The sequence below is a fragment of the Paramormyrops kingsleyae genome, chromosome 24, assembly GCF_048594095.1.
Source record: "Paramormyrops kingsleyae isolate MSU_618 chromosome 24, PKINGS_0.4, whole genome shotgun sequence".
NCBI lineage: Eukaryota > Metazoa > Chordata > Actinopteri > Osteoglossiformes > Mormyridae > Paramormyrops > Paramormyrops kingsleyae.
The window spans coordinates 3,800,725-3,827,103 of NC_132820.1; the positions used below are offsets into that span (position 1 = coordinate 3,800,725).

The window sequence follows — 26,379 nt, forward strand, 5'->3', positions numbered from 1 at the left end:
TCTGTCAGCACTGACTATCACTTAGTTGGCTACATCATGTTTCATGCATACAGATTAATGTGAGCAAAGTCTGAGGGTCTTCTGGTGACGTTTAACATTGAGTGAAGGAACCTTCGTGTTATGGTACGTGTAGCTAAGGAAAGGAATGCTCGTTTCTGTACCTGCAACAAAAAAGCGACCCACTAGTTTCCTTATGTTAGCGACATTTAAGGTACTTTCATGTCTCGGTACATATAGCTAACGACAGGAACCTTCTTGTTAACGTACATGTAGATAACGAAAGTAGCATGAATAAAATGACTTTCTATTCGATGCTTTTGGGATTGCAAAGTCTGTTGTGCCTTTTTATTTAATTTTTCATTTAAACTCAGTGAACCAATTACTGCTGGGGTGGGGCAATTATCGCTGATGCGTATTGCTCCAGATTCCCATTATATATTCTACTATTATATTCAGTTCAGGATTTATATATACACACTGTACCCTTGGTTGCATAGTTGCCCTGGAGTGCTTCATGTAACAGGTAACACTAGCATTTCACTACGAACATCATTACAGTTATGTAATTAAACATTATGCAACAGCAAATGTGTTGTGGAAAATTCCAAAAGGTCCGTGGGACAATAAACAAACTTGACAGTAAAGGTGGGGATTGTGAAAAGTGGCCAGTCGGCCTCCTAACACACCCAGGTCTGCTCACGCCGGTCCAGGGCTGACCCCAGAGCAGCGTGGTACTATTAGCTAAGCACGTCAGCAGCACCGTGGGAGACTCATCTGACAGGTCTGCTTCTGAAGGCGTGGAGATCCCGAGGAGATCTTCCTTCTGGGCACAGAGGTGACCAGGGACCAGAGAAGGTCAGCAATATGACAGATATATAACGAATCGTAGGGAGCCGCTGTAACTGAGCCAAGCTTGACTAAAGCAGTAGATTTTCGGTCCTGATTTCAATGCCTAGTGCACAGAGGCTGCCCTGACAATGACCATCCGAGCGTTTTGTGTTTTAAGGACCTTTTCAATGAAGGATTTCCTGTTTACAGTTGTATTATTATTCCCTTACTCATTACAGACACAAACATCAATAACGGGAAAGCTAACTATGCGCACAATTAAATTAAAGGTCAGCCTGTCCCCGGGTGGTTGGGAAGAGGACTAATGGGCCAGTAGTCTTTGCCAGTATCTCCTGCCTGTTGGAGTTGGCCAGCATCTCTCAGCGATCTGTCGAAAGTCCTGCCAGGCGCCCCCTAGAGGAGCTGTTTGGAAGCAGTGGATGGTGTGAGTTGTACTCCAGCAGGTACTAGCGCCGTGTAGCCTATAGCATAAAAGAAAAATGCCACAAGTCTTGGAGTTGGAGTAGAAACTACCTCAGTGCTCAAGGTGTCTGGGCAACTTTTGGGGGGGGGGGACACACGCTGGTCTCCGTCAGAAGTGGGGTGGAAATCAGGGGAATGAGTAAAAATAGCCCCCTAACGGTGTACCGTGATCGATCATGATGTGGTTCTTATTAATGGAGGGTTGATCATGGTCCATTTATCTGTTTCAAGGTCGCACTTGGCTTGTCCATGGACCCCTTCCTGTCCCCCCCCCCATCTGAACCATCTCTGATGTCAGTCGGAAAGTTTCTTACTTCCAAGCTAAACCCCAGCGGTGACAGCCCTGTGTGTCAGCCATAATTCTTTTCGTGTTTAACTTTTCCCGCACTTTGTTCTACAAGTTGGTCGAAGCAGGGAAGTGACCTTAATTTCAGTTCCATACATCTGCATGTCTCCTGAGGACTCGATTTCCCAGCGTTCATGGTTATATAGAGCACTGCTATTAAGGCTGTTGTCTGGTCCTTTCATTTTAAACTAAAAGATGGTCAAAATACTAGTTACATGGAAAGCGGTGCAGCTTAATTATCCCCAGTGGTAGTGAGCAAGCTAATTGCATACATTGGCCTACATATAGTGTATACACATTATAAGAATTTGAAACTGAAATAATTTAACAAAATATGGGAAGATTATAGGACATTTATTGTCCACATGGCTTATGTGGCTAGCTGACATTGGCTAAAAGTTTTAGCTTATTGTCAATACTGTTTGAGGCATATAACATAGTGATATAAAACCACAAATAATTTGAGACACTTCTTTGCCGCAAGGAACCCAGTTATGGGGAAAAAAGGATTTCAGTCTTAATTTTAACATTTCGAAGTGACATCACCCCCACATATTCAAATCCTATTTTCTCATTGTACCGCATTAGGCATTTTAACTGTGGTACTTATGTAAACACAGTGAAGTTGTTGTCAATTTTACACGCATATGCAGGCCCTGTGGATCAAATGCTGAGTGTGGGAAGTATAATTCTTATCACTTTACGTTTTTACTGTAGTAAAAGGAGCACTGAGGAGAGGGGGAGTGGGGTAAAATGCCTAATAGTGAGCGGAACAGCCTTGGCGCTGATGACCGCATTAGCGTGAGCGCCCTAATGCTGATGATAGAGACCCGATGTGGGGGCCAGCGAATCGCACTGAATGAAGTCATTGACCTCCTCTTCCCGGGATGCCCCCCCCAAAACTTACTCCTGCACAGAATCCGATTACTGTCTGCATGTTTATTGTCTCCGCTACTTCCACGTGCTCTGACTTACCGGAGCCCATTAGCGCGCGCGTGCTCAGCTGGCGTGCCGCTTCCGCGCCTGCGCAAAATGAACTTTCCTCGGGGTGCTTATTTAATAGGGCGGCGGAAAAACGCGTGTATTTTTTATATATAACGTGTAATGCGGAATAATAATTAGATTATTTGTACTATAAGCTGTAACTGGAACGTGAATAAGTGAGTCTCGTAACCTACAGACGCTTGTGGGTGAAGTAATGGAAGAATAGGGCGTTATGGATTATGTTGACATTTTTAATTAGTTTAATAAAGGGATCCGCTCTAAAAACGAGGTAAAATCACTGCCTTGATGTTTTTAAAGCTCTGTTGAGTGAACATTGCATATAGCACAGAGCACTAGGGGTATGCACAGCATAATAAATACACATTTTGATAGTCTTTACAGTTTTTTTATTATTAACAAAGGGCTGAATTAACTTAAGTCTCTTTTAGCAATAATACAAAGTGTGTGTGTGTGTGTGTTTTTTTTGTTTTGTTTTTTTTTTACCGGAGAATTTGCATTTATTAATATGATATTTTGCCATTAATATGACAAAGTTTATTGCATAAAATCTCATACTAGCTCGTTCATCATTGTCAAATATTCCGAACAGTAATCACTGCCTTGTTGTCAGCTACTTAATTTCTGCGAGCAATGTGTCATGAGCTTGAACCAACACGGGAATCTCTCCCGCACAGATTTCTCGGCTGGACAAATCTGAGCCGCCTGTGAAATGTGCTGTTAGTTACTTGATTTTTATTTTTTTTTGTATCGGTACGTTTCATGGATCCAGGCTTTCGGCAGGCTCCCAGTTCCTTACATAATCAGAGATATGGTGTCTGACTCACCTCTGCGTAGGTGTAACCCGACCACAGTCAGGTGCGAGCGATCAGAGGCGAGGGGGTCGATCTGGGCTGCAGGACGAACTGTGCCTTCCTAGGGGAGGGGAGGGAGTGGGGGGGCAGTTCTGACCTGTGCTTTCATTTCTTCATTTCAAAGATGCTGGATGATGTTGGTTGTTTCTTTTTGTATTCTTGTTCTCCGAACGAGTGAGTGAAATCTGTGTAAAGAAAAAAAATGGCGCACTTTTTTTTTTATTCCTGAATACTCGCATGTGTTGTATGATGCACTGACCTTTAAAGTTGATGTACTGTATAGAAGGCCCTAGATTTCAGAGGGTGGTTTGGTCAGGACTGCGATGCACTGGAATCCCATCCCTGGTGTCCCTGTTTGTACCCTGTCCTTCCCGGGATAAGGTCCCCGGATGACCTCCTCTATTTACATCAGCATTTCTCAATCCAGGCAAGTCACGTTTTTGCTTCCGTCTGGCAGGGAGCTGGGAGGGAGCAAAAACGTGGACCGGCTGTGGGTCCTCGAGGACCGGATTGAGAAGCACTTATTTTTCATGAAAAGTGGTGATGGACAGTGATACTGACACAGTTTCCTATTTTTTCGCTACATTATTATTATTATTATTATTATTATTATTATTACCGCATTTATTATCATATTGTTTACCACGATTTTTTTTTGTCTTAAGTTTGTTCGCAGTTTTCCAAAGGAGTGTACGCCATCATCGGCCTGTATGACAGGCGGACCGTGAACATGCTGATGTCATTCTGCGGGGCGCTGCACGTCTGCTTCATCACGCCCAGCTTCCCCATCGAGGCCTCGAACCAGTTTGTGATCCAGCTACGGCCCGAGCTGCAGGACGCCCTGGTGGCCATCATCGAGCACTACAAGTGGAGCAAGTTCGTCTACATGTACAGCTCGCACTCCGGTCAGTGTGAACCGTCCCAGCTAGCGTTTCTTCAAAAAGCCGCGCATTCCTGTTTATTTAGTGGCAGAGGTGGACATTTCTGGTCCAGAAAGTAAAAATCCAGACCAGGATTTTGTTTCAACCAACCACTTGAGTACTATATGACTGTGACTCTGGATGCTCAGCTGGTTGGATGAAACAAAATCCTGGTCTGGATTTTTACTTTCTGGACCTGAAATGTCCACCTCTGTTTAGTGGACACTATTATCGGAAGCAACGTACAATTGAGAGAGTAGGGTGAGGCAGTCACTGGAGAGATTGGGGTTAAGGGACTTGCTCAATGTCCCAGTGGTGACATCACTCTGCCAATCAAGGGATTTGAACCAGCAACCTTCCGATCACGGGCAGCACAACAAGTAATGTAACCATATATAAAATATAACACATATTATGATTAAACACTTGTAGAATACAGAACGTTCTGAGCCTCCTTTCGCTGAATTCTTACTTATCTTACCATAGTGTACATATTTCCTACAGGAAAATGCAGTGCCAGGGGAGTATTCACACATCCTGGGTTTTTTTTGTCACATTTTCTGTGAAATGTTGTGCAGATCAGGGGAAAAAAAAAACAAATTAAATGCATCAGTAAAATTCTGAAGACGGCCAGGTGGCCGTAATGGCGTAGAGCTTCTGTCCGACGCCGTGTGTCTGTGACGTTGCCCATTGTACTCTGCTTTTCCAGTGGCTGCCTTGTGTGATTAATTAATGCTCAGTCGAGAACAACAGTCTTCGCAGGTATGAGAAATTAAGTGAATGCACGGTCTCTGGATTTAATGACAAATGGCTTTCTGAAGTGTGCAGTTGCCAGAGACCTCGGTGAAATGCAGGACCGGTCCTCTTATATGATAGTGAGCTATTTGGTCTAGGAGAGATGAGCCAAACTTTACTCTTACTGATATTCTACTTTCAATTATATCTTTCATCAGGCTATAATCATTACTGAAAAGCTATATCAGATAATGGAAGAACAGGACTTTCTGTAACACGGAATAATCAACAGCTGATGACTTTTGCTTATGTTCTTATTTCATATTTTTTCTTCTATACTGTGGTCCATTTGGCAGTTAATACTGCAGTGCCATTCCGCATATTTATTACTTATTTGTTTACTCGTTCTTATTGTTCTTGAAACTTAGGAACTCTATGTGAAATGGACTTGAATTAGCTTGCGGTTTAGAGTCTGTGGCCAGATTATTAGATACAGCTGCTTGCGAACACAAACAGCCAGCAGCCACTCCATGCAGTGAAGCATGTGGCTGACAGTGAATACATCCAGCACAAAGACAATGTACAGAAGTAGATAGATAGATAGATAGATAGATAGATAGATAGATAGATAGAGAGAGAGAAAGAAAGAACTTTATTAATCCCTCAGGAAGCTTCCTCCGGGAAATTCAGTTTCTAGTAGCAACATAGCACCATACAACGTACAGTTACACATACAGTTACACACATAGTACAATTATGAAATCAAAGATAAAAGAGTTAGACAAAGAGTAAGTCGTGGAGTGGATGAGACGTATGATTTTAAGCAATCAGAATGTGTGATTGTTGGTGTCAGACACAGTAGTTCCGGAATCTCACCAACAGCCACCATCCTGCAGTTTTCACACGCCACAGTGCCTAGACTTTACAGAGGACGGTGCAATAAACAGAAAACATCCAATCAGTGGCAGTTCAGTGGGTGACAACCTTGTTAATAGGGCCAGGGAAGAATGGCCAGCCCCCTGAAAGCTAACAGGAAGGCTGCAAGTGCAAAAATCACAGCTCAGTTCGACAGTGGCTTGCTGAAAGCTTTTCTTAATACACATCTTGTCTTCCCTTGAGTGGTTTGGTAGGCAAGAGTACTAGCTAGGTAAAGCTAGGTGGCCACTGACTGGATTTGTATTAATTAGAGGCTTATAGCCCAGAGCTAGTGTGTTCGGTTGCCGTTCAGTGGTATTTCAGTATGTACTGAATCTTGTTACATATGGAAGAGAATTGCATCCTAAGGGAAACAAAGAATAAAGTCGATTGCGGTAACACTTTACTTCTGGGGGCTCAAGTAACTTAGTTACTCAGTTACTACTCAAGTACAAATCATGAGGAAATATAGTAACTGCATGAAATACATGAACCGTCATGATTTATTAATGATGAACGAACATGAGATCAGTACTTAACTAACACTTAGTTTCTGGTTAATTAATGCATTAATTAAGAGTATACTACTGCAATATTTGTGCCCCTTCAAGTAAACTGTTACCCCAATGGCTTAAGTCATTTCTTCATTGTCTAAGTCTTATCATGCATGTTTCTGAATTTCTTCTTTATTCTGGCTTATTGTTCATAAACTTGGTTGGCTGGTCATACCTCTCTTTCCCACGTTCCCCAAATTGAGACAACTGGATCTCCTAATGGACTCCGTGTTTTATCGATTCCTTCGCGCCCACCGATCCGCTCCGCACTCACACTGTGGCCTGAAGGTCATCGATTCGCATTCAATGCACCTGATCTATAATGCAGGAGCAGAGACGCATCCCGCTGCCGTCCCCATACAGTAATGATCTCACGGGGCTCAGCGACAAGGCAAGAAATCATCTCTCTGCGGTCTCCATAAGCATTTTAATGCGTTCTTATATTACATGGTCATGACTGATGAGGATTCACAGCACTGTCCTTGTACTATACACGTCTCACAGGATCTTATTACCACCATAAAGCTCATCTCATGTCATCTCAAACACAAATGCAGATAAATCTCTGTAAAGAGACAGACTTTCTTTTTCAATCTATTGTCCAGGGCACTTAGATTCAGGCAAATTGAAATATTCCTGCGGTTCTGCTCACGCTGGGTGGAGAATTGCTGTGGTCCCCCGGAGCTGGCGAGCACCACGTCAAGAGGAATAAAGCCGGTCTCGCACGTTCCGGCGTTTTTCACACCGTTCGAAGGCTTGTGTGGCATGTCACGCAAATGGATAGTGGCTTTTGTTCTGCTCCAGAGACTTCTACGGTTAGACTTTTCCGGCGGTCGGTTCATATTTATTTTTGCCTGCCTGAAACTATTGCACCCCAACAGCTTCCACAAGAATTTCAAATAGGTCATTTTAGCTGGTAAATTATTGAAATGGCCTAATTTAACGTGATGATGAATGGAGAGTGCTGACTGGGTAACATTAGTCACAGAGCAAAGAATGTTTATATATGTTAGGATGGGGTACCAACGCCAGAACATGTAACAGAAAATGTACACACCCCCATTTCCCCGGCACATTCCACTGAAGCGCTGACCAGGGCCAATTGTAGGATTGGTACCACTTTACGATAAGACTACCCTTATAAAGGGTTTATCAGTAGTTTATAATCGGATTATTAATTATGTTATAACACTTTGTGAATCATGAATAGACAGTCATGAACAAGTTATAACAGTTTTCCTTTTATTAATGAGTTATTACTGTTTATAAGCAGCACAAGGGAGCCTTATGGATGGATTGATGGATGGATAAGGGTACCCCCATCCCACCAATAATATTTGTACAAAATGTATATGAAAGTATGGGGCAAATCTTCAAGTGGCTTTATCTAAATTATTTTGCAGGAGGGCTCTGCGTGAGCCCCACTAAAAACATTCTAGAATCTGAGCGATGCTTGCGGAGCTGGGTGCTGGCAGACCGTTTGACCATGCAGATCCTCCCCAGCCCGGTTGTCCCTGCGGCTGCGGTGCCCGTCGTGCCCTAATAGAGCCTTTGAACCTGTTTGCCGGCACCCACCGATTTCCCAGCATGCCACGGCACTGGTGTGTAATCAGCGGCCTCAAGCTGCTTGCTGCGGCTTGCAGCTCATTTTCGAGATTCAGCTTCAAAAACAAAGATCAATAATGTCGCTAAGCTAAACCTAGACGGGCATGAAAGTCGAATTTCCGTTGAGGTGGTTAGCGGACTGATTTACAGATAACACCTGTGAAAAATAATGTAAACGTTATCACTGTAACGGGTTTTTTTTTGTACTTAACGTTTATATACTTTTTATGCTGGATGCATCATTTATTCTTCTACAAGATGATGATTAAGTGACTGTAAACAAATTGAATTGGCATCGTGACCTCAGGGATTGATGTAATAGCACTCGGAAGATACATATGTGAATTATTTAATTGAGAAAGGAAATGAGAAAGAATAGAATATTATTATTATGTAATATTATAAATAAATCAGAATTTTGTCCTTAAGTCAGCCTTCAGTTCATTTTCCATCTGGCAGTCTTTTACTTAAACTATAAAACATAGAAATGTGATAATAGACAGCAGTGATTTTCCATGACTCCAAGAGTTTTTTTTTAATAATCCTTTTTAAAATGTCTATACTTGCAGTAAATCACAATATAATTTGTTAGAAGGTAGATGGCAGGAGAATGAGGCTGATATTTAAAAATGGATGATTTTTGAAAGCATACAGACCTTTTCTAGTTTGTACTTAATGCTCTGAAATTAATGTTTCCTTTAGATACTCTGTGATTGATGTGTATGACAGAAGTAGCATTCATTGACTGTAATGCATACTTTAAACTCTAGGAATTTGATAGATGGATACTTAATTATGAAGCATATCAGTGTTATGAAAATGAAAAGTGACAAGCAAATTGGGCACGAAACAGCTTTTTTTCACCCTCATTCAAATGCAGAGATTTTGTGACAATTTGCAAAAACATGGATGTAAGGTGGAAAAAAAAAGCCAAGCAGAGCTGAAGGACAAGGACGGAATTGGGAGTGTGAGGGGTGTAAAATTAGACACAAACAATGGAGAGAGTGAAGGAGGAAAACAAACCTGGATTTGTGTCGACAGATCGAGACTCAAGGCTAGAGTGTTTGCTTTGCTCTGTCTGGCGTGAGAACAAAAACAAAAGAGCAATATTAGTAAAATAGTGTCATGTGACTTTGCCCTACTCTATGAAATCAGTGCTTTTCCCAAAATCTTACACGTATAGTAATTTTTAAAAAGGCGCCTCTCTTAACTGTTAGACCAGACACATAAATGGAGCAGGATCAGGACTATCTGATCTATATAGAAGGTACAACCTGTATTTGTTTCGCTGATAATTATGGATGAGTCAGACTTACATCATCTTGTCTTGGCTGCGGCTAAGTGTGGCGGGGGACGGCTGTGACTATCGAAGGGAAAAAGCCGGGTCTCAGGGTGACAATGCTCAGCTAGGTGTAAGTGGGCAGTAAATTAAAAATAATACCTGGTTTCCCCTTGGGAACTCTGTGGTTCTCTGACCCCTGAGTGAATCTTTGACTGGCTTGACTGGGTCCCCTGGGGGCTTCACAATACTACCAGTGACCTCCCTCCTGCCTGCCTGGCTGCTGTACCACTCTTCATCCTGCCCTCAGAAGCAGCACCAGCACCCGCCTGACCTCTACATCGAGATTCGACTCTTAAATTTTGGACAGTGTGAATCGGGACTTTGCCATCTTGCTCACTTGACTTTGACTTCCTCTGCTGCCCCCTGGAGGATGGGCTCCCCCTTTGGGTCTGGTTACTCCCAAAGTTTCTTTTTTGCAGGAGAGTTTCCTTGCCACTGTCGCTTCTGACTTGCTCACTGGGGGCTTTGGGTAGGGATAGTGTAAAGTGCTTTGAGACAATGTAATGTTGTGAAAATGCACTATGCGAATTGAATTGAATTGAATTGAATTGAACTCAACTGAACTGAACAATAGTGACTGTTCTACTGGTGTAAAAACTCTGCTGCTGTTAAGCTGGGGGCCGGGCCGATATCAACCAAAACACCAAAACATGAAATGACGAGCTGTTTGGCATATGATGAAAGGCAGACCTGCTCCTTGAGAGGATGCAGGGATGGCGGTCTTTATAAAGTATGCCAGTGTTCCGAGGTTAGGGCCCTGTTGACCACAAACTGACTCTACAGGGGGGGCAGCAGGGACCCCAAAGTTACTTTTTGCGTGAGGCCCCAGAAACAGCAAACCCTGCCCTGTTTAAAAACGGCATCGGCGTTTGCCTGCAACTGGCTGCTAATACAGTGATCTGAGCTTGAATAAAACGGCTCATTGAGGGAACTGCGGCTTTTTGGATTCTGCTATATTCTCTTTATACTGCTGGATGGAGACTCTCCTGTTACATTCTGGTTCTTTTGATGCCTTTTGTTTTTGAAGATGAAGCTAATACTTTTCTGAATTCCCCAGAACACTTCAGACTTCAAAAACTGTTACATACATTTAGAAAGTAAAATTGTCTTCTATAGCATTTTCTTGCATCATAAACGTATTTCTCACAATAAATCAAGGCTATTGTTTGAAATATATATTAATAAGAAACTCTGTCCCGTTTCATACTGTCTTCATTCTCCCCAGCCTGCTGGTAATGCATTTGTGACTGGCCGCTGTTTTTTATCTGCTATTGTCCCTACTTCAGGCATGACAGCTTTGCAGAAGGTTCTGGACACAGCTGCAGAGAAGAACTGGATGGTTACCTCCATAAACCTGCTGACTATGACGGAGGCGGCCTTTCTGAAGGTCCTCCAAGACCTGGACAAGAAGAAGGAGGGGCAGATCATTATGGACTGTGAGCTGGAGAGGCTTTCCTCCATCCTCAACCTGGTGAATGTCTCTCTCCCTTTCTCACTCTCTCATTTAATATATGTACTTTAATAGAGGCATGTGAGCCAGGGCTCTGTACGGAGGCGGGGCCACAGGGTCACTGACCCCATCTGAAAGCTGATTGGCCCCAAGAGTGCCCCCTGATCTGTCAATCACTGACTCAAAGCATGTCATTGGCTGATAAGGTTGACCTCCCAGTATGAATTACTGCATGAATGGATGGATAGGTGGATCAGGAATAGAAAACACCCAAACATGTTGATGAACATATCCTTCCTAGGCCCATTTTAAAAAATGTTTTGTAAATAAAACTTCCATGAAGTCCTTCAAAAGCATCTATTCTGCATCGCGCTTTCAAAGACCATAATTGCAAAGCAGGAACAGAACAGTTTCCACACCACTTATAGCTTTTAGCGGTGAGGCGCTGACAAGGGAAGAGATTCCGCCCTTATACCTCTCCAGGTTTAATAGAGTTCCCTTTGGGTATCGCAATTAATATCGCTCGGAAGTATCAGCGTGTGTCCGGGAAAAGCGACAGCGCGGAGAGAGAGCGCTCACGTATTCAACATGCTTGCGTGCCTCCAACCAGAAACTGCCTTTCCTCTGCTGTGATCTTCATGCAGCATAAAAACCAGGATAGTTCCCTTATGTTTTTATTTGTGCGTCCCTGATGCATGCTGTCATTGCTGCCGGATGCCTCTGCACGCTGAATGAAATAGCGATGATCTCAGACACTCTGTAGGAAATTTATTATGTACTGATACATACAGTAAGGTGTCGTTTCTTAAGCTCAATACCTCGTGGAGGAGAATCTTTACGCTCGCCGTTACCGCCTCTAGCTTTTGACTCAGCCGCCGCCGGAGTGTCTCCAGGAAGCACCATTCACCGGTTTCCCCTTTAATAATGAATCTTCTCCTTGGTGGCGTGCAGCCTCCTCATCTCTGGCCCCGAGGGGTGTGTCATTCCCGACTCCCTTTTAGTGGCAGGTTACTAAGTGCTCTAATGTCAGTTTTTTTTGTGGTTCAGTGCTCAGGAAACTTTTTATTTTTATTTTTTTGGTTTCTGTACTTCGTCTGTGGGGAAAAATGAGTTTTAAGTGAAATTGCCATTTTACCATTTCAAAGGAAGATCACCTATGACCTACCCTGTCAGGAAAATAGTACCAAATTTGTGCCTGTTACACTGTACCCTCAAGGGTCTGCCAATTATATCCTAGCCGTAGATAAATGTACGTTTTGTACCATTGGTGGTACATTAACGTTGTTTGTACCATGGGGAACAAAACCGTACCTGGGCTGTACCCTTTAATCTGACAGTTGCTTGAATAGGTGTACAGGACTCTGGATTTTAGTCTGTCGTTATAATGAGTTTTACTTCCTACGCTGGGCCGTGGGCGTGAGATATTAATTAAATTTCTGATCAGATGTAATCAAAAATGACCTTTCTGTCGCCGAACCATCCAAAATGATTGATTATTTAAAGGTGTTAAAAGCATCATCCATGAAGGATAATGTGTAATTATCTCTATTGAAACCCTGTAAGCTACAACAGAAGGGAAGACGAAAGACGGAACGCGACAGAATCACTGTCTGACACAATTACCGTAATTACAGTCCCGACGCACGGGGGGGGTAGTTGGGTATTCGCGATTGCACGTTTGTTTTTGATCGTTGCGCGGTACACGTGCGTAGTCGTGAAACCACCGAATCACTGCCCCTTGGGTGCAGAGGTCCACCCCGCTTTCCCGTTCTGCGGCCAAACGTGCCGCTGACCTCAGGCACGTGAGGGATCTCCAAGAAAATGAGGCAGATATGGACTACAGGGAAGATACAGGTATAGAAAACCGCTTAGTGGGAGTGGTTCATGTGCGGCACAAGAACTGTTGGACGTACCGGAAGGTTTATTTGCCCTAGATTAATGCTGCAACCTTGTACTAGAGAAGCGGTTAAAGAAGATGGATGAAATATCAAGAACTGTCCAACTGACCTTCTATTAATTTATGGTAAAGTTAAAATTGGGGCAGAATTTGAAAGAAATTAATTTTAAAAACAGTTTTTTGTTTAATTTCATTCCAGATTGCAGCTCAAGGGAGGAACCTGAAAAGCTACCATTACATACTGGCCAACCTGGTGAGTAGCCAGAAGCGGTGGGTTTCCAGTGCCACTGTACAGTGAGACTGTGATGGGTGCTGTCGCTTTCCCATTGGTCGACTTGGGGCAAGGCCGTCTCTCTCAGAAGCCTGGGGTGTGGGAACAAAAGGAACCGATACACGTTTCAACTGGCTCATCTGTGGAAAGGAAATTGGACACTCAGAAACATCTGTAACGTTTCCTATACGAGTCAACTATCTAACACTGGAACTGGATAGAACACATATATGGAAATGTTAAGCCTCATAGCGATAATCAGGAGTGGCCACATATATGTAATTAGATAGCAGAGGTGGATAGTTCAGGTCCAGAAAGCAAAGATCCAGACCATGGTTTTGTTCCAACCACCCAGCTGAGTACCCCGTTACTGTGACTCTTTATACTCAAATGGTTGGTTGGAACAAAACCTTGGTTGGGATTTATACTTTCAGGACCTGAACTATCCACCTCTATTAGCATAAAATACTTAAATCAACTCAAAATAAAAATACCTAACGTTTTGCTTCCTAAGGCCGTTCAGTGGGGAATATTAGAGAGATGATGAACACTGAGTGGCTGGCTGACCTACTCTGCTGTCGAAACTAAGTCTCTGTGGACTTTATGATTATATTCGGCCGAAACCGCGGCCTAAAGCAATGTGGAGGTCAGCCTGGAGAACACGTACAGACAGTACTGTAGGTGTGTTTCGCGGTAGACAGAGAACATCGGCACTAGCAGGTATAATCAGGGTCTGTCGATCGTGCCTGTGTGATATTGTGACCCAGGTGACATCACCATGCTGAATGCAAAACATGTCGATTTAACATTCGAGTTCAGAGATCAATTCACGGTTCAATCTGTGCAAATCATAACCAGCAGCTGGAACCTAGCTGTACGGGCCTAATGTGCAAAGGTGGGGTTAAATATTTAACGCAGAGCAGTTTTATCGGCAAAAACAGAAAGACAGCATGTTGTTCCGCGTGCATCAGGCAGCAAAGACTGGGCCTAGACTCACTGGGCTTTGTAACCGGCAGTGATGCCCCAGTCCATCCTGACCCACCTTTACTGCCCCTTGTGGTGGGTAATTAGCGGCTGGGGGAGGCGAAGTGTGGGGCGGGGGAGGCGAAGTGTGGGGCGGGGGAGGGGGGGCTAGCTTTGTTCATTATTTGTTATTTCCCATCATACCCTGTGATTCTGGGACTCCTGTTCATTTCAATAAGAATAAAGGAGAAATGCTGCCGTAGCAGGAATATAAGACGTGGGAGGGGACTGTCGGGGGGGGGGGGGGCGTCTCTCATTTTGATTACAACTAAACAGTGCTCGCAATTTCCAGAGAGGGACCAGCGTGTAATATGGGTTTAAGATTATTCCTGTTGTTTCCCATGGCGTAACATTAAATGTGCTGCTGACCGGCCAGTTCCGTGTTGGTTTTGCTTATGTGCGTGAAAGGAAACGACCTTTGTGGGTGATCGGCCCCGCGGGTCCTGCCCGGCCCTTTGTGACGCGCAGCTCGATGTGTAGCGCGCTGCCGTATCCTCCCAGCCTGTCTGTATACAGCATGTTCTGCCCACGGCGTTTTGTAAAGGTTCGTTTCTATAGTAACGTCCTCAGCTGACTGCGGCTAAGGAAAGCACCCAGGTTAGCGGCTGCTAATCGGGACCCTGCTTATATGGCTACGTCCAGGAAAAGGGAGCGATGAAGCGGCAGGGAAGACCGTCGCCTGAGAAGGTTATCGGGGGGGGCAGAATTAAACTTCAAACGTGGCTGCTGCCTCCTTGCTTCCCCTGAAAGGGGGGGGGGGGGTGGGTGCAGCTCACAGGCAGCGCAGTGAAGTGCAGGGGCGGCCAATGCTGTAAACACCACGGCAGCGAAACAGCTGCGTGTTAAACGGACTCCTGGATCAAACGCTTATTTACTCCTACATTCAGGCATCTCCTGTCCTTTTTTCATCCAAATACAGGAGTGTTGTGCCAGTGTAAGCATGGTATCAAAAGGAGTGAGAGGAAGCCAGTACAGTGTAACAGTATGAAGTAAGGGGAGTTACATAGTTACAGTGTAACAGTATGCAGTAAGTGGTGTTACATCGTTACACTGTAACAGTATGCAGTAAGGGGGGTTACATAGTTACAGTGTAACAGTATGCAGTAAGTGGTGTTACATCGTTACACTGTAACAGTATGCAGTAAGGGGGGTTACATAGTTACAGTGTAACAGTATGCAGTAAGGGGAGTTACATAGTTACACTGTAACAGTATGCAGTAAGGGGGGTTACATAGTTACACTGTAAGAGTACCCAGTAAGGGCATTTACACTGTAACAGTATGCAGCAAGGGGAGTTATGCAGTTACAGTGTAACAGTATGCAGTAAAGGGAATTTTTCAATTACAATTTAACAATACACAGTAATGGCAGTTACACAGGTACATTGTAACAGTACGCAGTAAGGGACTTGAAGTTCAACTTAACTGTACAGTCTGAATTAGACCAGTTACAGTGGAATGGTTTGCACCCAGTGTGTGAAAGGAGCAGCCATACCAGGAGAATCCTCTGAAATGACTATTGACCCATATGTCACTCTGCTTGGTCTTTACTTGCAGGAGACAGAGGAATACCTGTGTTCTTTATGCATACTTTTATATTATCTGTGCTAATGCTCTTAAGTACGTTACCTTAATAAAAACCTGAGAAGTAACAACAGTGAACACCAGTTTGCCAGAACTGGTAGGAAATAATATTATCTGTGTAGTTAAAGTGCATAGTAACCTACATAGTATGCATCTTCTGTATGTATGTGTATAGATATGCAGTTCAGTCCCCTATAATTGACCTTTTGCCCCATTTATGTAGTTATAATGTGTCTTTATCCGTCTCTGTTGGGACTTGCTGGCTGTTCTGCCTGGGAATGTGGACGGGGTTCCGTTCCCGGGAATCTGGCTGAGCAGCATGAGCTTGGCACAGAGAAGCGGCCTTCCTGAGCAGCTCTGTCTCCATTAAGGGGGGATGGGGGGGTCAGAATGGGGCCGCTTCTGTCCACCTCCCGATTCCTGGGAAGGGATCCTCACTGCCTCACCGAGGGGGAGATTTACAAAGATGCTACTCACATTTAAACCATTTTCTTTATTTTTTTGCACTAAAATAAATTGATTAGATTTACAGCAAGTGCTGACTTTTAATTCCAGTCTCTTTGCAAAAAGAATACATTTCCTTTAACATCCGAATGCAGCTGTAAAACTCTGAGGAACTGAGATAAACGGAAAGACGTAAAGAAAATCCTTTCTCGTTTCTCAGACTCCGGCTGACTGAGTATAATAAATTCTAATTACATTGCACCAAAAATAGACGGATTGGTACTTGACTGGTGACTAAACTGAAATGTGATGTGAGATGTTGGCACGTGAGTTGCAGATGTACAGAAAAACCATGGCTGACATGTGTCTGCCTCAGGGTTATTTGTTTGGGTTATTTGTCTGTTCCGGCACATGGCCTGGGGTCAGTCGAGAACAGGCCCCAGCGAATAGCAGGATACTTTACATGGGGGGGGGGGCTATTTAAGGTCACTAATTCATCATATGGCTCACAACTAGCCACAAAAACACAGGGAGAACATATGATTGTTTAAGGGCTGAGCCAATTTAAACCCAGTACAATAAGAGTTTCCATTATGTTGATTTATGTTGATTGAGTTAGTTAGTTACAGTTTATTGCTAATGGAATTCACCCGCAGAGAAACTCAGAGCACATAGTCCTTATATAATCTTAAGGTGTGTTTCAGTCTAAGATGCTATCTGCTACTTCTTGGGTGGGATTATTTCTTGTCGACCAAAATGGTCAGAGCTAAAATGAATCAAGTGTTTTTTTTATTTTATTTTATTAATTTACAGGGGTTGAAAATGTGTTTTCATGTTGAGGTGACTGGCGTGAACTCCGGCCTTATCTCGCAGGGGTTCCTCGACATCGACCTGACGGAGTTCAAGAAGAGCGGCGCCAACGTGACGGGATTCCAGCTGATGAACTACTCGGACCCGGACGTCAGCCGGACGATACAGGAGTGGCTGGAGTTCGACAGCAAAGATATCAAAGCCCCGAAGAAGAGGCTGAAGGTAAAACCAGAGCCGTACTCAGCTCCTGGCATTTTAACTTAAAGTAAAAACAACGAAAACAATCGCTTAATTTAGCTACTGTAAATACTGCACTTGAGCCCCTAAGAACAGCTAAAGATTTAGTAACTTGCAGCACATTGTTTGCTTTCAGCTGGATTCTGGGTTGATTTGAAATTACAGTGAGACCTGCGACAGTTTCTCCCTTTTCCAGTGATTTTGTTTTGGTTACTTGCACAGTCTACTGTCTACATGCACTGCCCTGAACTGCTGGCTACTTGCACTGTTTCCACTGCATCACTGTCGTGTACTGTGGAGTATTGAGTATTATTTTATATAAGTATCCCCCCAGTGTTTTTTGTCCATTGTTTTTTGTCCTATTGTTCAGCTGTGTTCTAGCTGTCGAAGCTCTGATGAATTGCCGTTGCGTTTTGCGTGCGAAATGACAGTACAATAACTCGACTTTCCCCTCAGTACACTGGCGCCCTCACCTACGACGGAGTCAGCGTTATGGCGGCGGCCTTTCAGAACCTCCGCAGGCAGCGTATCGATATCTCCCGAAGGGGCAACGCGGGCGACTGCCTGGCCAACCCTCCGGCACCGTGGGGGCAAGGGATCGACATCCAGAGAGCCCTGCAGCAGGTAGTGCTGTCGAAAAATCGGGTCAGCAACACGGCCCTGGTTACCCGATACCGATTACCCGTTACCATTTACCCGATACCGATTACCCGGTACCGATTACCCGTTACCATTTACCCGATACCGATTACCCGATACCGATTACCCGTTACCATTTACCCGATACCGATTACCTGATACCATTTATCCGATACTGGTTTCCTAAGCAGTGCCTGTCCAAAATCAGAATCAGAATAAAATAAATTACAAAAATAACATAACAAGGAGTATTAACATTGAGCGACAACCAACTAGCAAAACAGAGTGCACTGTCAGAAAAAAGGGTACAGTTTTGTTCCTCAAAGTACAAATAACAGTAATGTAGCCCTGATGGTACGGCCATATTCCTGAGAGTCCGTTCCTGTGAATGGTACAGGTTGTGTTTCTCTGACAATGTGCTCTAGTCTCCCCTTATCTGCGGATTCACATTCTGCGGTCTCAGTTACCTGGGGTCAAACGCGGTCCAAAAATATTAAATGAAAATTTCCAAAAATAATTAATTCATTAGTTTTCAGTCGTATGCCATTCTCAGTAGTGTAATGGAGTCTCGTGTTGTCCAGCCCAGGAAACAAATCTTTTGTCCAGCGTATCCGCGCTGATTTCACTACCCAGCCCTTAGTCTCTTAGTAGCCGTTTCAGTGATCATATCAACTGTTGCGGTATGTCAGTGCTTGTGTTCAAGTAAACCTTTTTAAAATAATTGTTCTATTATCTTGTTAGTTATTGTCATTGATTTTTTTTATTGTGTGTCATTTATAAATCAAATTATTATAGTTATGTATGTATACAAAAACAAATTGGACCGCACACCCACAGATACAGGGCCTTACAGTATACACAAGTGAGCGAAATGAGATATTAGCATGAGGTGCGATGGGACAGACCACCCGGGCAGTACAGTGCAGATAAATGAAGGGCCACCATAAAGGGGGGCAGTGCTTGGATGGATCCCAGGGCCCCAGAGTGACAGGGGCCCCAAAAAAATTGCAACATTGCATTTGATTGATTTGAGTTGGGGGCCAATATGATATGCGTCCCTGGGGCCTGAAATCTGCAGTGGTGTCCTTGGGAACACAGTATTAAGAGAAGAGCAAAAGAATAAGGATGAATCTAGAGATGGCAGTATCATAATAAATGGTACTTTCTTTTTTGAAAAATGGTGAATGAATAATGAGGAGGATGGAGCAATGTATTGTGGGTAACTCCGCAGGTCCAGATCAAAGGGCTGACGGGACACATCCAGTTTAACGAGAAAGGCCGGCGGACGAACTACACGGTCAGCGTGATGGAGCTGGGGGCAGACGGACCGAAGAAGGTGGGCGGGTGAAGTGGGCGAAACTCACGCCGCGTCTGCGTGCTCTGTTTGTGTTCGTGAAGAAGGTCAGTCAAGTGCTCATAAGCGGCCTTCGCGCTGCGTGCGTTTTGATGGCAGGTCGGTTACTGGAACGAGGAGGAGAAGTACGTCAGCACCGCCACGTACACGCACGGCAACAATGAGACCTTCGGGCTGCAGAACCGGACCTACATCGTCACGACCATCCTGGTAAAGCTCGCGGTCTTTGTTTAGTGGCTGTATTGAAAAGGAAAAAAAGATGCTTGAGTACAAGTACATTAGAATGGATCTTTTTGTATATCCCATCTCGCTCTCCTTTGAAAAACACAGACACACACACACGCACAGCTGAGAGTGAAAGGTCTGAATACAGGATCGGATCATTTATCTGGCTCCCTGGAGCATCTTGGGGGATAGGGGCCTCGCTCAAGGGCCCAACAGACATTTGTCGATACCGGTGAGGCTGGGGCTCCGAACCTTCTGATCACAGGCACAGAGATTGGTGCGTGTACGTACCTCTGCAGGACACGGAAGAACGTTATCAATGGTACTGTACATGACTAGAGGAACCTGTCTGTCAGCACAACACAGGGCTATTTCTCCTCGATTAAATGGAGGGATCAGAGTGGCGGCCATCCCAACCCCCGCTGAATCGAGTCCCAGTGCCGCTGTTTCCTTCAGCAGAACAGTTGTCTTTTCTCGTGCAAACAGATGGGCAGTGGGTGGGTTGGGGAGGGATAGCCACCAAAAAATGAGTAGGGGGGTGCTGTAAATGAAGTCTTATTTTGTCATAACAACACCGCTCCGGCATCTGGGGCCGGTGATATTAGGCCGGCTTCTCCGGAAGGTTCCCTTCCTTTCTGCTGACGCATTCCCAGCGCTGCCGTCACGTCTGCATGCCGCTCGTTTGTTTATTTTCATCCGTCCGCCGCAGACAAGCCTCCGCCCGGACACCTCCCTCTGCGTACGCCGCCTCTGATCCGGACAGGCGGGTGGGCAGGCAGGCGGGCGTTCCTGCTGGTTGCTCGCGCCGCCCTGCGTATCCCGCGGTGCCTGCTCAGTGTGTCACTGGCACCTCACACTCTTTCGGTCTTCTGGGTTTAAACGCTTTATAAAAACTTATAAACATTTACAGCAACAAGCATATCCAATTCCGTTGTCACAGGTAGAGACAAAATGAATTCCCATAGTAGGGTTCCTTCCATTCATCTATTTTGTGAAACCGCTATTCAGGGTCGGGGGGGTGGGGGGGGGGTATCCAGAGCCTAGGGGCACAAGGCAGGGAACAACCCAGGATGGGGCGCCAACCCATCGCAGGGCACACTCACTCACACACCATCACAGGGCACACTCACTCACACACCATCGCAGGGCACACTCACTCACACACCATCGCAGGGCACACTCACTCACACACGTTCGCAAGGCACACTCACTCACACACCATCGCAGGGCACACTCACTCACACACCATTCATAGTGGGATTAGTCGTAATATATTGACAAACTTTTTTGCCCACTTTGCTTCTCTGTTTTTGCAGTATTGTAGCCTTTTCTTTTTCTTCTGTGTAAATGTTATTTTGGGCCTTTGACGAGTTGCCGTGGTGACCGGCGCTGACGCCTCGCACCTCCAGGGCGGCGGGGCCGAATCCTGGCTCTGTCTCTGTGTGTAGAGTTTGCCTGTGTGTGAAGTTTTGTGTCACTGTGTTCGTGTAGTACTGGTGTCCAACCTTTTTTACAGTGAGAGCTACTTTTACAGAGAAACTACTCTGGTGAGCTACTGAATTATGATGGTATATTTCGCCGACTGGGGTTGGGGAGGGAAATGTATCACGATGAACAGATAAGATGCAAAAATCAATCACAAAACAATACCCCCCCCCCCGCCTCCGCAGTGGCTAAATGTACCATTGTGGTTGGCCAGCACTGAATTAAAGCATTATCCATTAATAATCTCGCAATCGACCTGGAATCACGCCACATGCAACCGATAGCTCATGATTCATAGGATGACCTCCCTCCCCCCCGACATACAGTCTCAGTGGATTATTGTCTCTACGTTAGATATAGTCTGTGTCCTGCAATGGACTGACATCCTATTCCTGGTGCCCCCTACTTTTTACTCTGCACTTAACGGGATAGACTCAAGGCTCACTGCAATAAATGGATGGACCTTTGTCAATCGACAGCATTTCTTTTGTTGATGTTATTTAGCATTTTTCCTTAGCCTCATGCCGTTCATTTTTGTCTCATGACAATTCACTGAGGTTCTTTTATACCGAAGAATACGGTCAAGCTGAGCAGGTGGTCAGTACAGAACGTACTGTACAGTCCAGTCAGTCAGTGAGCTTTTATCTGGAGCTGTAGCTGCAGCACGTACCCTGTGCCAAATAGTTGCCTGCTGTTTTGACAAATTGAATTGACTGAAAACGAACATCAATGAAACAATCGCATTACCACATTATCACCTCTCAGCCATTACCGTTGCATTGTTAACAATTGTTCCCTGTCACTTCAATTCAGTGGAATCGCGGCCCGCATGTCCAACACCTTCTGCTTGGGCTGTGGATTCTGTGTGTCAGGATTGGCTGATGGCTCACTGTTTTGGGACAGTCCAGTTCCCTGCTCCATGCTAATAGGTATTAGCATATCCAGTATGCGTAGCAAGGCAGTGTGTGACTTAGCGGTTAGTCTGGTGATTGGAAGGCTGCTGGTTCAAATCCTGGGGCTGGCAGTCTGACGCTGCTGTTGGGCCCTTGGACCAAGGGTCTTAACCCCAAAATATGCCCCAGGGGCCCTGGATAAATGACCCTGAGCTCAGACCCCCCCCAAGCTTTACTGTCTCGAAGGAGAGCAAGATGGGATATGCAGTACTTGTGCAAATGGCAAAAAAGGGCACCGTTTCATCATAGTAAAGGGTTTTTGACCACAGAACATATAACGTTGCGGCTGGATGCTTGATGGAACGTTTTGCGTGGGGGGGGGGGGGGTGCTCAATGGACAACAAACCCAGGCATCTCCCCATCCCCACCATGAAGGAGTCGCCGTACGTGATGCTGAAGAAGAACCACGACCAGTTCGTGGGGAATGACAAGTACGAGGGCTACTGCGTGGAGCTGGCCGCTGAGATCGCCAAGCACGTCGGCTACACATACAAGCTGGAGATTGTTCCAGACGGGAAGTACGGGGCCCGTGACTCCGAGACCAAGATGTGGAACGGCATGGTGGGGGAGCTGGTATACGGGGTAAGTGGTCATCCCCAATGTAGGTTTATGTCCATGTCGGGCAAAAAAAGTGTCTCTAGAACCTTCTAGATCAGAATCAGAATCCTTTATTCGGCAATAACGGAAAGTACGAGGAATTTGTTTTGGTGTTGGTGGTTAAACATAGAATTAAGACAGAAATACCAAAGGTAAAAGAAAGTTAAACATAGAATAGAAATAGAAATTGACATAGAATGTAAAACATGCAAATAATAAATGAGCATGTGAATGTATGAATAGAGGATGGGCAAATGGATGCTTTGTAGAAACAGCTTCGGGGTGCAGAGACGTTATGAAGTCAATCAGCGGGTGATTAAGCGCTAAGGCCTCGTAAGTGCCAGGGCGCTCTTCATGTCACGGGTCAAACATACAGCAGGAAGTAAGTGCTTTTTTTTCACACAGATGTCCCGCATCTTCTGCTTTGGGCTTTGGACAAAGCATCGGTGAACCTTAGGTAATTGGGAAAATGAGGTCAGATGCAGGATCCATTTCTCATCGGGTTGAGCATCTTAACTGCCCTTAATCCCCTCGATCCAGTGGCTGAGCGCGTCCATCCTGAAGGGGCAAGGGCATGATGCAGAACTGAACCTACAGGCCACAGAAGCACATGTTCATGGGAGTTTTCCTCACACAAATGCACTGAGGGCAGAACGAAAAAGGATTGGTTTAGGGACACATTGTAGAGGTTTACTTACACAAAAATATTCTGAGGGGAGAAAGAAAAATGATTGGTTCAGAGAGATAACCAATCAGCTTGTAGAGGAGGCAGACCCAAGCGACTAGAGAAGGTGGGACCAACCAATCAGATGTCTTGGTCTCACCTCCTCTAGGTGCTTGGGTCTGCCTCCTCTACAAGCTCATTGGTTATCTCTCTGAACCAATCATTTTTCTTTCTCCCCTCAGAATATTTTTGTGCAAGTAAAACTCTCATAAGCAAAGCGTATACCAGAATTCATATTGTTATATATACTGTGTATATATATTAAAAATCCTGGGGTGAGTGGAGATCGCCAGGAACACAAGTTTATGAAAGTGTGACCGACAAGATAATTTGTGGTTAATATCACACAGCTGAAAGTAACTAGAACAGCCTATTGGATATTAGCGCTATTTGCTAACACAAGCCTTTTTAAAATTAAAGTGTCCTTTGCAAAGGTTTTACACCAACACCGATTCACATAAAAGAATATAGGGAACCATTTTACAGTAAGGCTTCCATTTGCCACTTCTGAATGGCAGTAACTCAATAATAAAAAAAATGTTATAACTTTATAATTGTCTAATAATGATTTACAAAGAGTTACGACCTAATTAATAACCTAATTATCAATCGGGATTTACATAACTGGTACGCAAGTACGCATTCATCTCTAAAAGTGATACGTGCAGCAATCGATTAACGTAATATGTACGTATTTTATGTGCATTTGTGCCGATATGACAAGAAATTATCATGCATTTTAACCTCTATACTGCAAATGAAGTATGAATTAGCATATGAAGGTTGAAATGCACGATAATTTCCTGTCATATCGGCGCAAATGCATATAAAATACGTATGCATTCACGCTGCTACAATAACGGATTGCTGCACGTATCGCTTTCAGAGGTGAATGCGTACTTGTGTACCAGTCAATCCCTGATTATAAGCTTTTATATGGGTAGCCTTATTTTAAAGCTGTACAGTGATACCTGCTGTTTTTAAGAACTGTTGATAGTGACGATGGCTTCTTTAGATGCTAACAAGGAACATTTCATGCTGCAGCGTTTTAATTCTCTGTGAATAGAGAGAGACATTTGTTCCCCTAAGTTTTGGAGAGCTGTCCTCTGCTTTTCATGCTCTGAATCAGGAGAGGGTACAGAAGCAGAACCAAGGATAGAGTGAGAGCGGTTCTGCTGTAAGGGCTCATTGAACATGCATTGATTCTGCAAGGCTACAGAAAGGAGTCATTAATTTTTTTGTTTTGTATGTTCAGAAAAAGCTTTCTTCTTCTTGATGTAATATAATAAGAGAGTCATATGAAAAAATCAGCTAAATAGAACTAAATATCGCCGGATCCCAAAATGTACACCTTTCCCTTTAGGGCTCCAGGAGGATGTGGGTTTGAACCCCTGCTTGGTTTCATGTCCCTGAGATGAGGCCCACAGTCCTTCTTCCTTTAGGGCTCCAGGAGGATGTGGGTTTGAACCCCTGCTTGGTTTCATGTCCCTGAGATGAGGCCCACAGTCCTTCTTCCTTTAGGGCTCCAGGAGGATGTGGGTTTGAACCCCTGCTTGGTTTCATGTCCCTGAGATGAGGCCCACAGTCCTTCTTCCTTTAGGGCTCCAGGAGGATGTGGGTTTGAACCCCTGCTTGGTTTCATGTCCCTGAGATGAGGCCCACAGTCCTTCTTCCTTTAGGGCTCCAGGAGGATGTGGGTTTGAAGCCCTCTTCTTTCATTGCTGTGCATATTCTTTTCTCAGCCAGGCAATAGCACTCAGCTGAAAATCAGCAGATAAAGAACAAATGCCAGCCAGGTGTGACCCCATAAAGTCACGTGCTTCTTCTTAGTTTCACGACACTGCTGTGAAGTTCAAATTGATTATATATAATTATATTTTTAAAAATTGGGCTAAATTAGTGGGGTGGTGCTCTAGCTCCTTTGAATAAGCCTCACACCTCCAGAGTTGCAGGTTTGAATCGTCTTACTTCTCTGGGTAAAACTTTGCTCGTAATACTTTACATGCTGATCTCATGTTAATTCATCATTAATGAATCATGATGCATCTTATCTGAAGCAGTTACTGTATTTGTTACTATATCTTTTAATTCTGTAAACCTTTGTGAACTACTGAAGGAACTACTGAAGGAACAAGTCATGAATAACACAAATGAAATACCGATCTTGTGTTTGACCATCACTAATGAATCTTGATGCATCTTTTATCTCAAGTACTGTAGCTGCTGTCTTTGATGTGACTGTGACTCTTTATGCTCAACTGGTTGGTTGAAATAAAATCTTGGTCCGGATTTCGACTTTCTGGACCTGGCCTTTCCTCCTCTGATCTCCACCATGAACCCTGTTCTTTCTGCAATAGGTTTCTGACTCACTGTGACCTTGAACTGGATATGAGTTTGAAAGATGGATGAAGAAGGATTTTTTTTTTCTTTTTTTTTCTCTCTACAGAAATACTGACTAGAATGTAGTGGAAATACAGTTGTCTTTGACTTCTTAGTATCTAATTGATGTCACTTTTATGAAAAACCCTGGATTATCTTCAGGGTTTAGAGGTTTACTCTGATATTAGGGTTATGTAAGCAGGACGTCCCCAGAGAGAAACTGGCATCTTTCTCCTTAAGGGTGAGGCTCTTAATCACGCAGATACTCCATAACACTCATTTATGGAACAATGATGAACAATGACGTGTTTAAGTTTATTTGAATCATCCATGCATCCGTCTCCTAACCCCAAGTCCTATTCAGAGTTGCGGGGGCTTGTCAGAATCATGCATATTAAAATTGACATACAGCAGCTATATTTGGATTTCTAGAAAATTCCGATATTCTGAGGCTGTATATTTCCTTTGATTTGAAGTCTACTGGAGGTATTGCACCTGGCTGTTTACACTGGGCTGTAGATCTTCATTTGAGTGGAAGATGGAGGACAGATGCACATATCGGGGGCTCCGAAGGGATTGTTAACTTTAAAAATAAAAAAAAAAAAGATGTTTTTTTGTTTAATAGATTCTGCCACTTATGCAATAGACTGTCAACAGTTTAAAAGTATCAGGTAAAGTCAATAGGTCATAGGTGAATGTGATTTGGTTAGATATATTAATAAAA

At 44.2% G+C, this 26,379-nt stretch overlaps 1 protein-coding gene across 8 annotated transcripts in view; it reads left to right on the forward strand.

Annotated features, from left to right (window-relative positions):
• The window catches only part of LOC111850515 (glutamate receptor 1-like), a 70,682-nt gene that overhangs the window by 10,744 nt on the left and 33,559 nt on the right, over window positions 1–26,379 (forward strand). For 7 of the 8 annotated variants that reach the window (XR_011985166.1, XR_002839822.2, XR_002839819.2 and 4 more), the window contains exons 3-10: window positions 4,179–4,418; window positions 10,871–11,055; window positions 13,131–13,184; window positions 17,126–17,284; window positions 17,756–17,923; window positions 19,170–19,274; window positions 19,392–19,502; window positions 22,331–22,537. Coding sequence is in view for 5 of the 8 variants with exons in the window: in XM_023824514.2 (XP_023680282.1) it covers window positions 4,179–4,418; window positions 10,871–11,055; window positions 13,131–13,184; window positions 17,126–17,284; window positions 17,756–17,923; window positions 19,170–19,274; window positions 19,392–19,502; window positions 22,331–22,537 (1,229 nt within the window). In the remaining 3 variants the exon portion in view is untranslated. Of the gene's footprint in view, window positions 1–2,699; window positions 2,931–4,178; window positions 4,419–10,870; window positions 11,056–13,130; window positions 13,185–17,125; window positions 17,285–17,755; window positions 17,924–19,169; window positions 19,275–19,391; window positions 19,503–22,330; window positions 22,538–26,379 lie in introns of those variants that run through there. The other variant, XM_023824481.2, reaches the window with a different exon arrangement.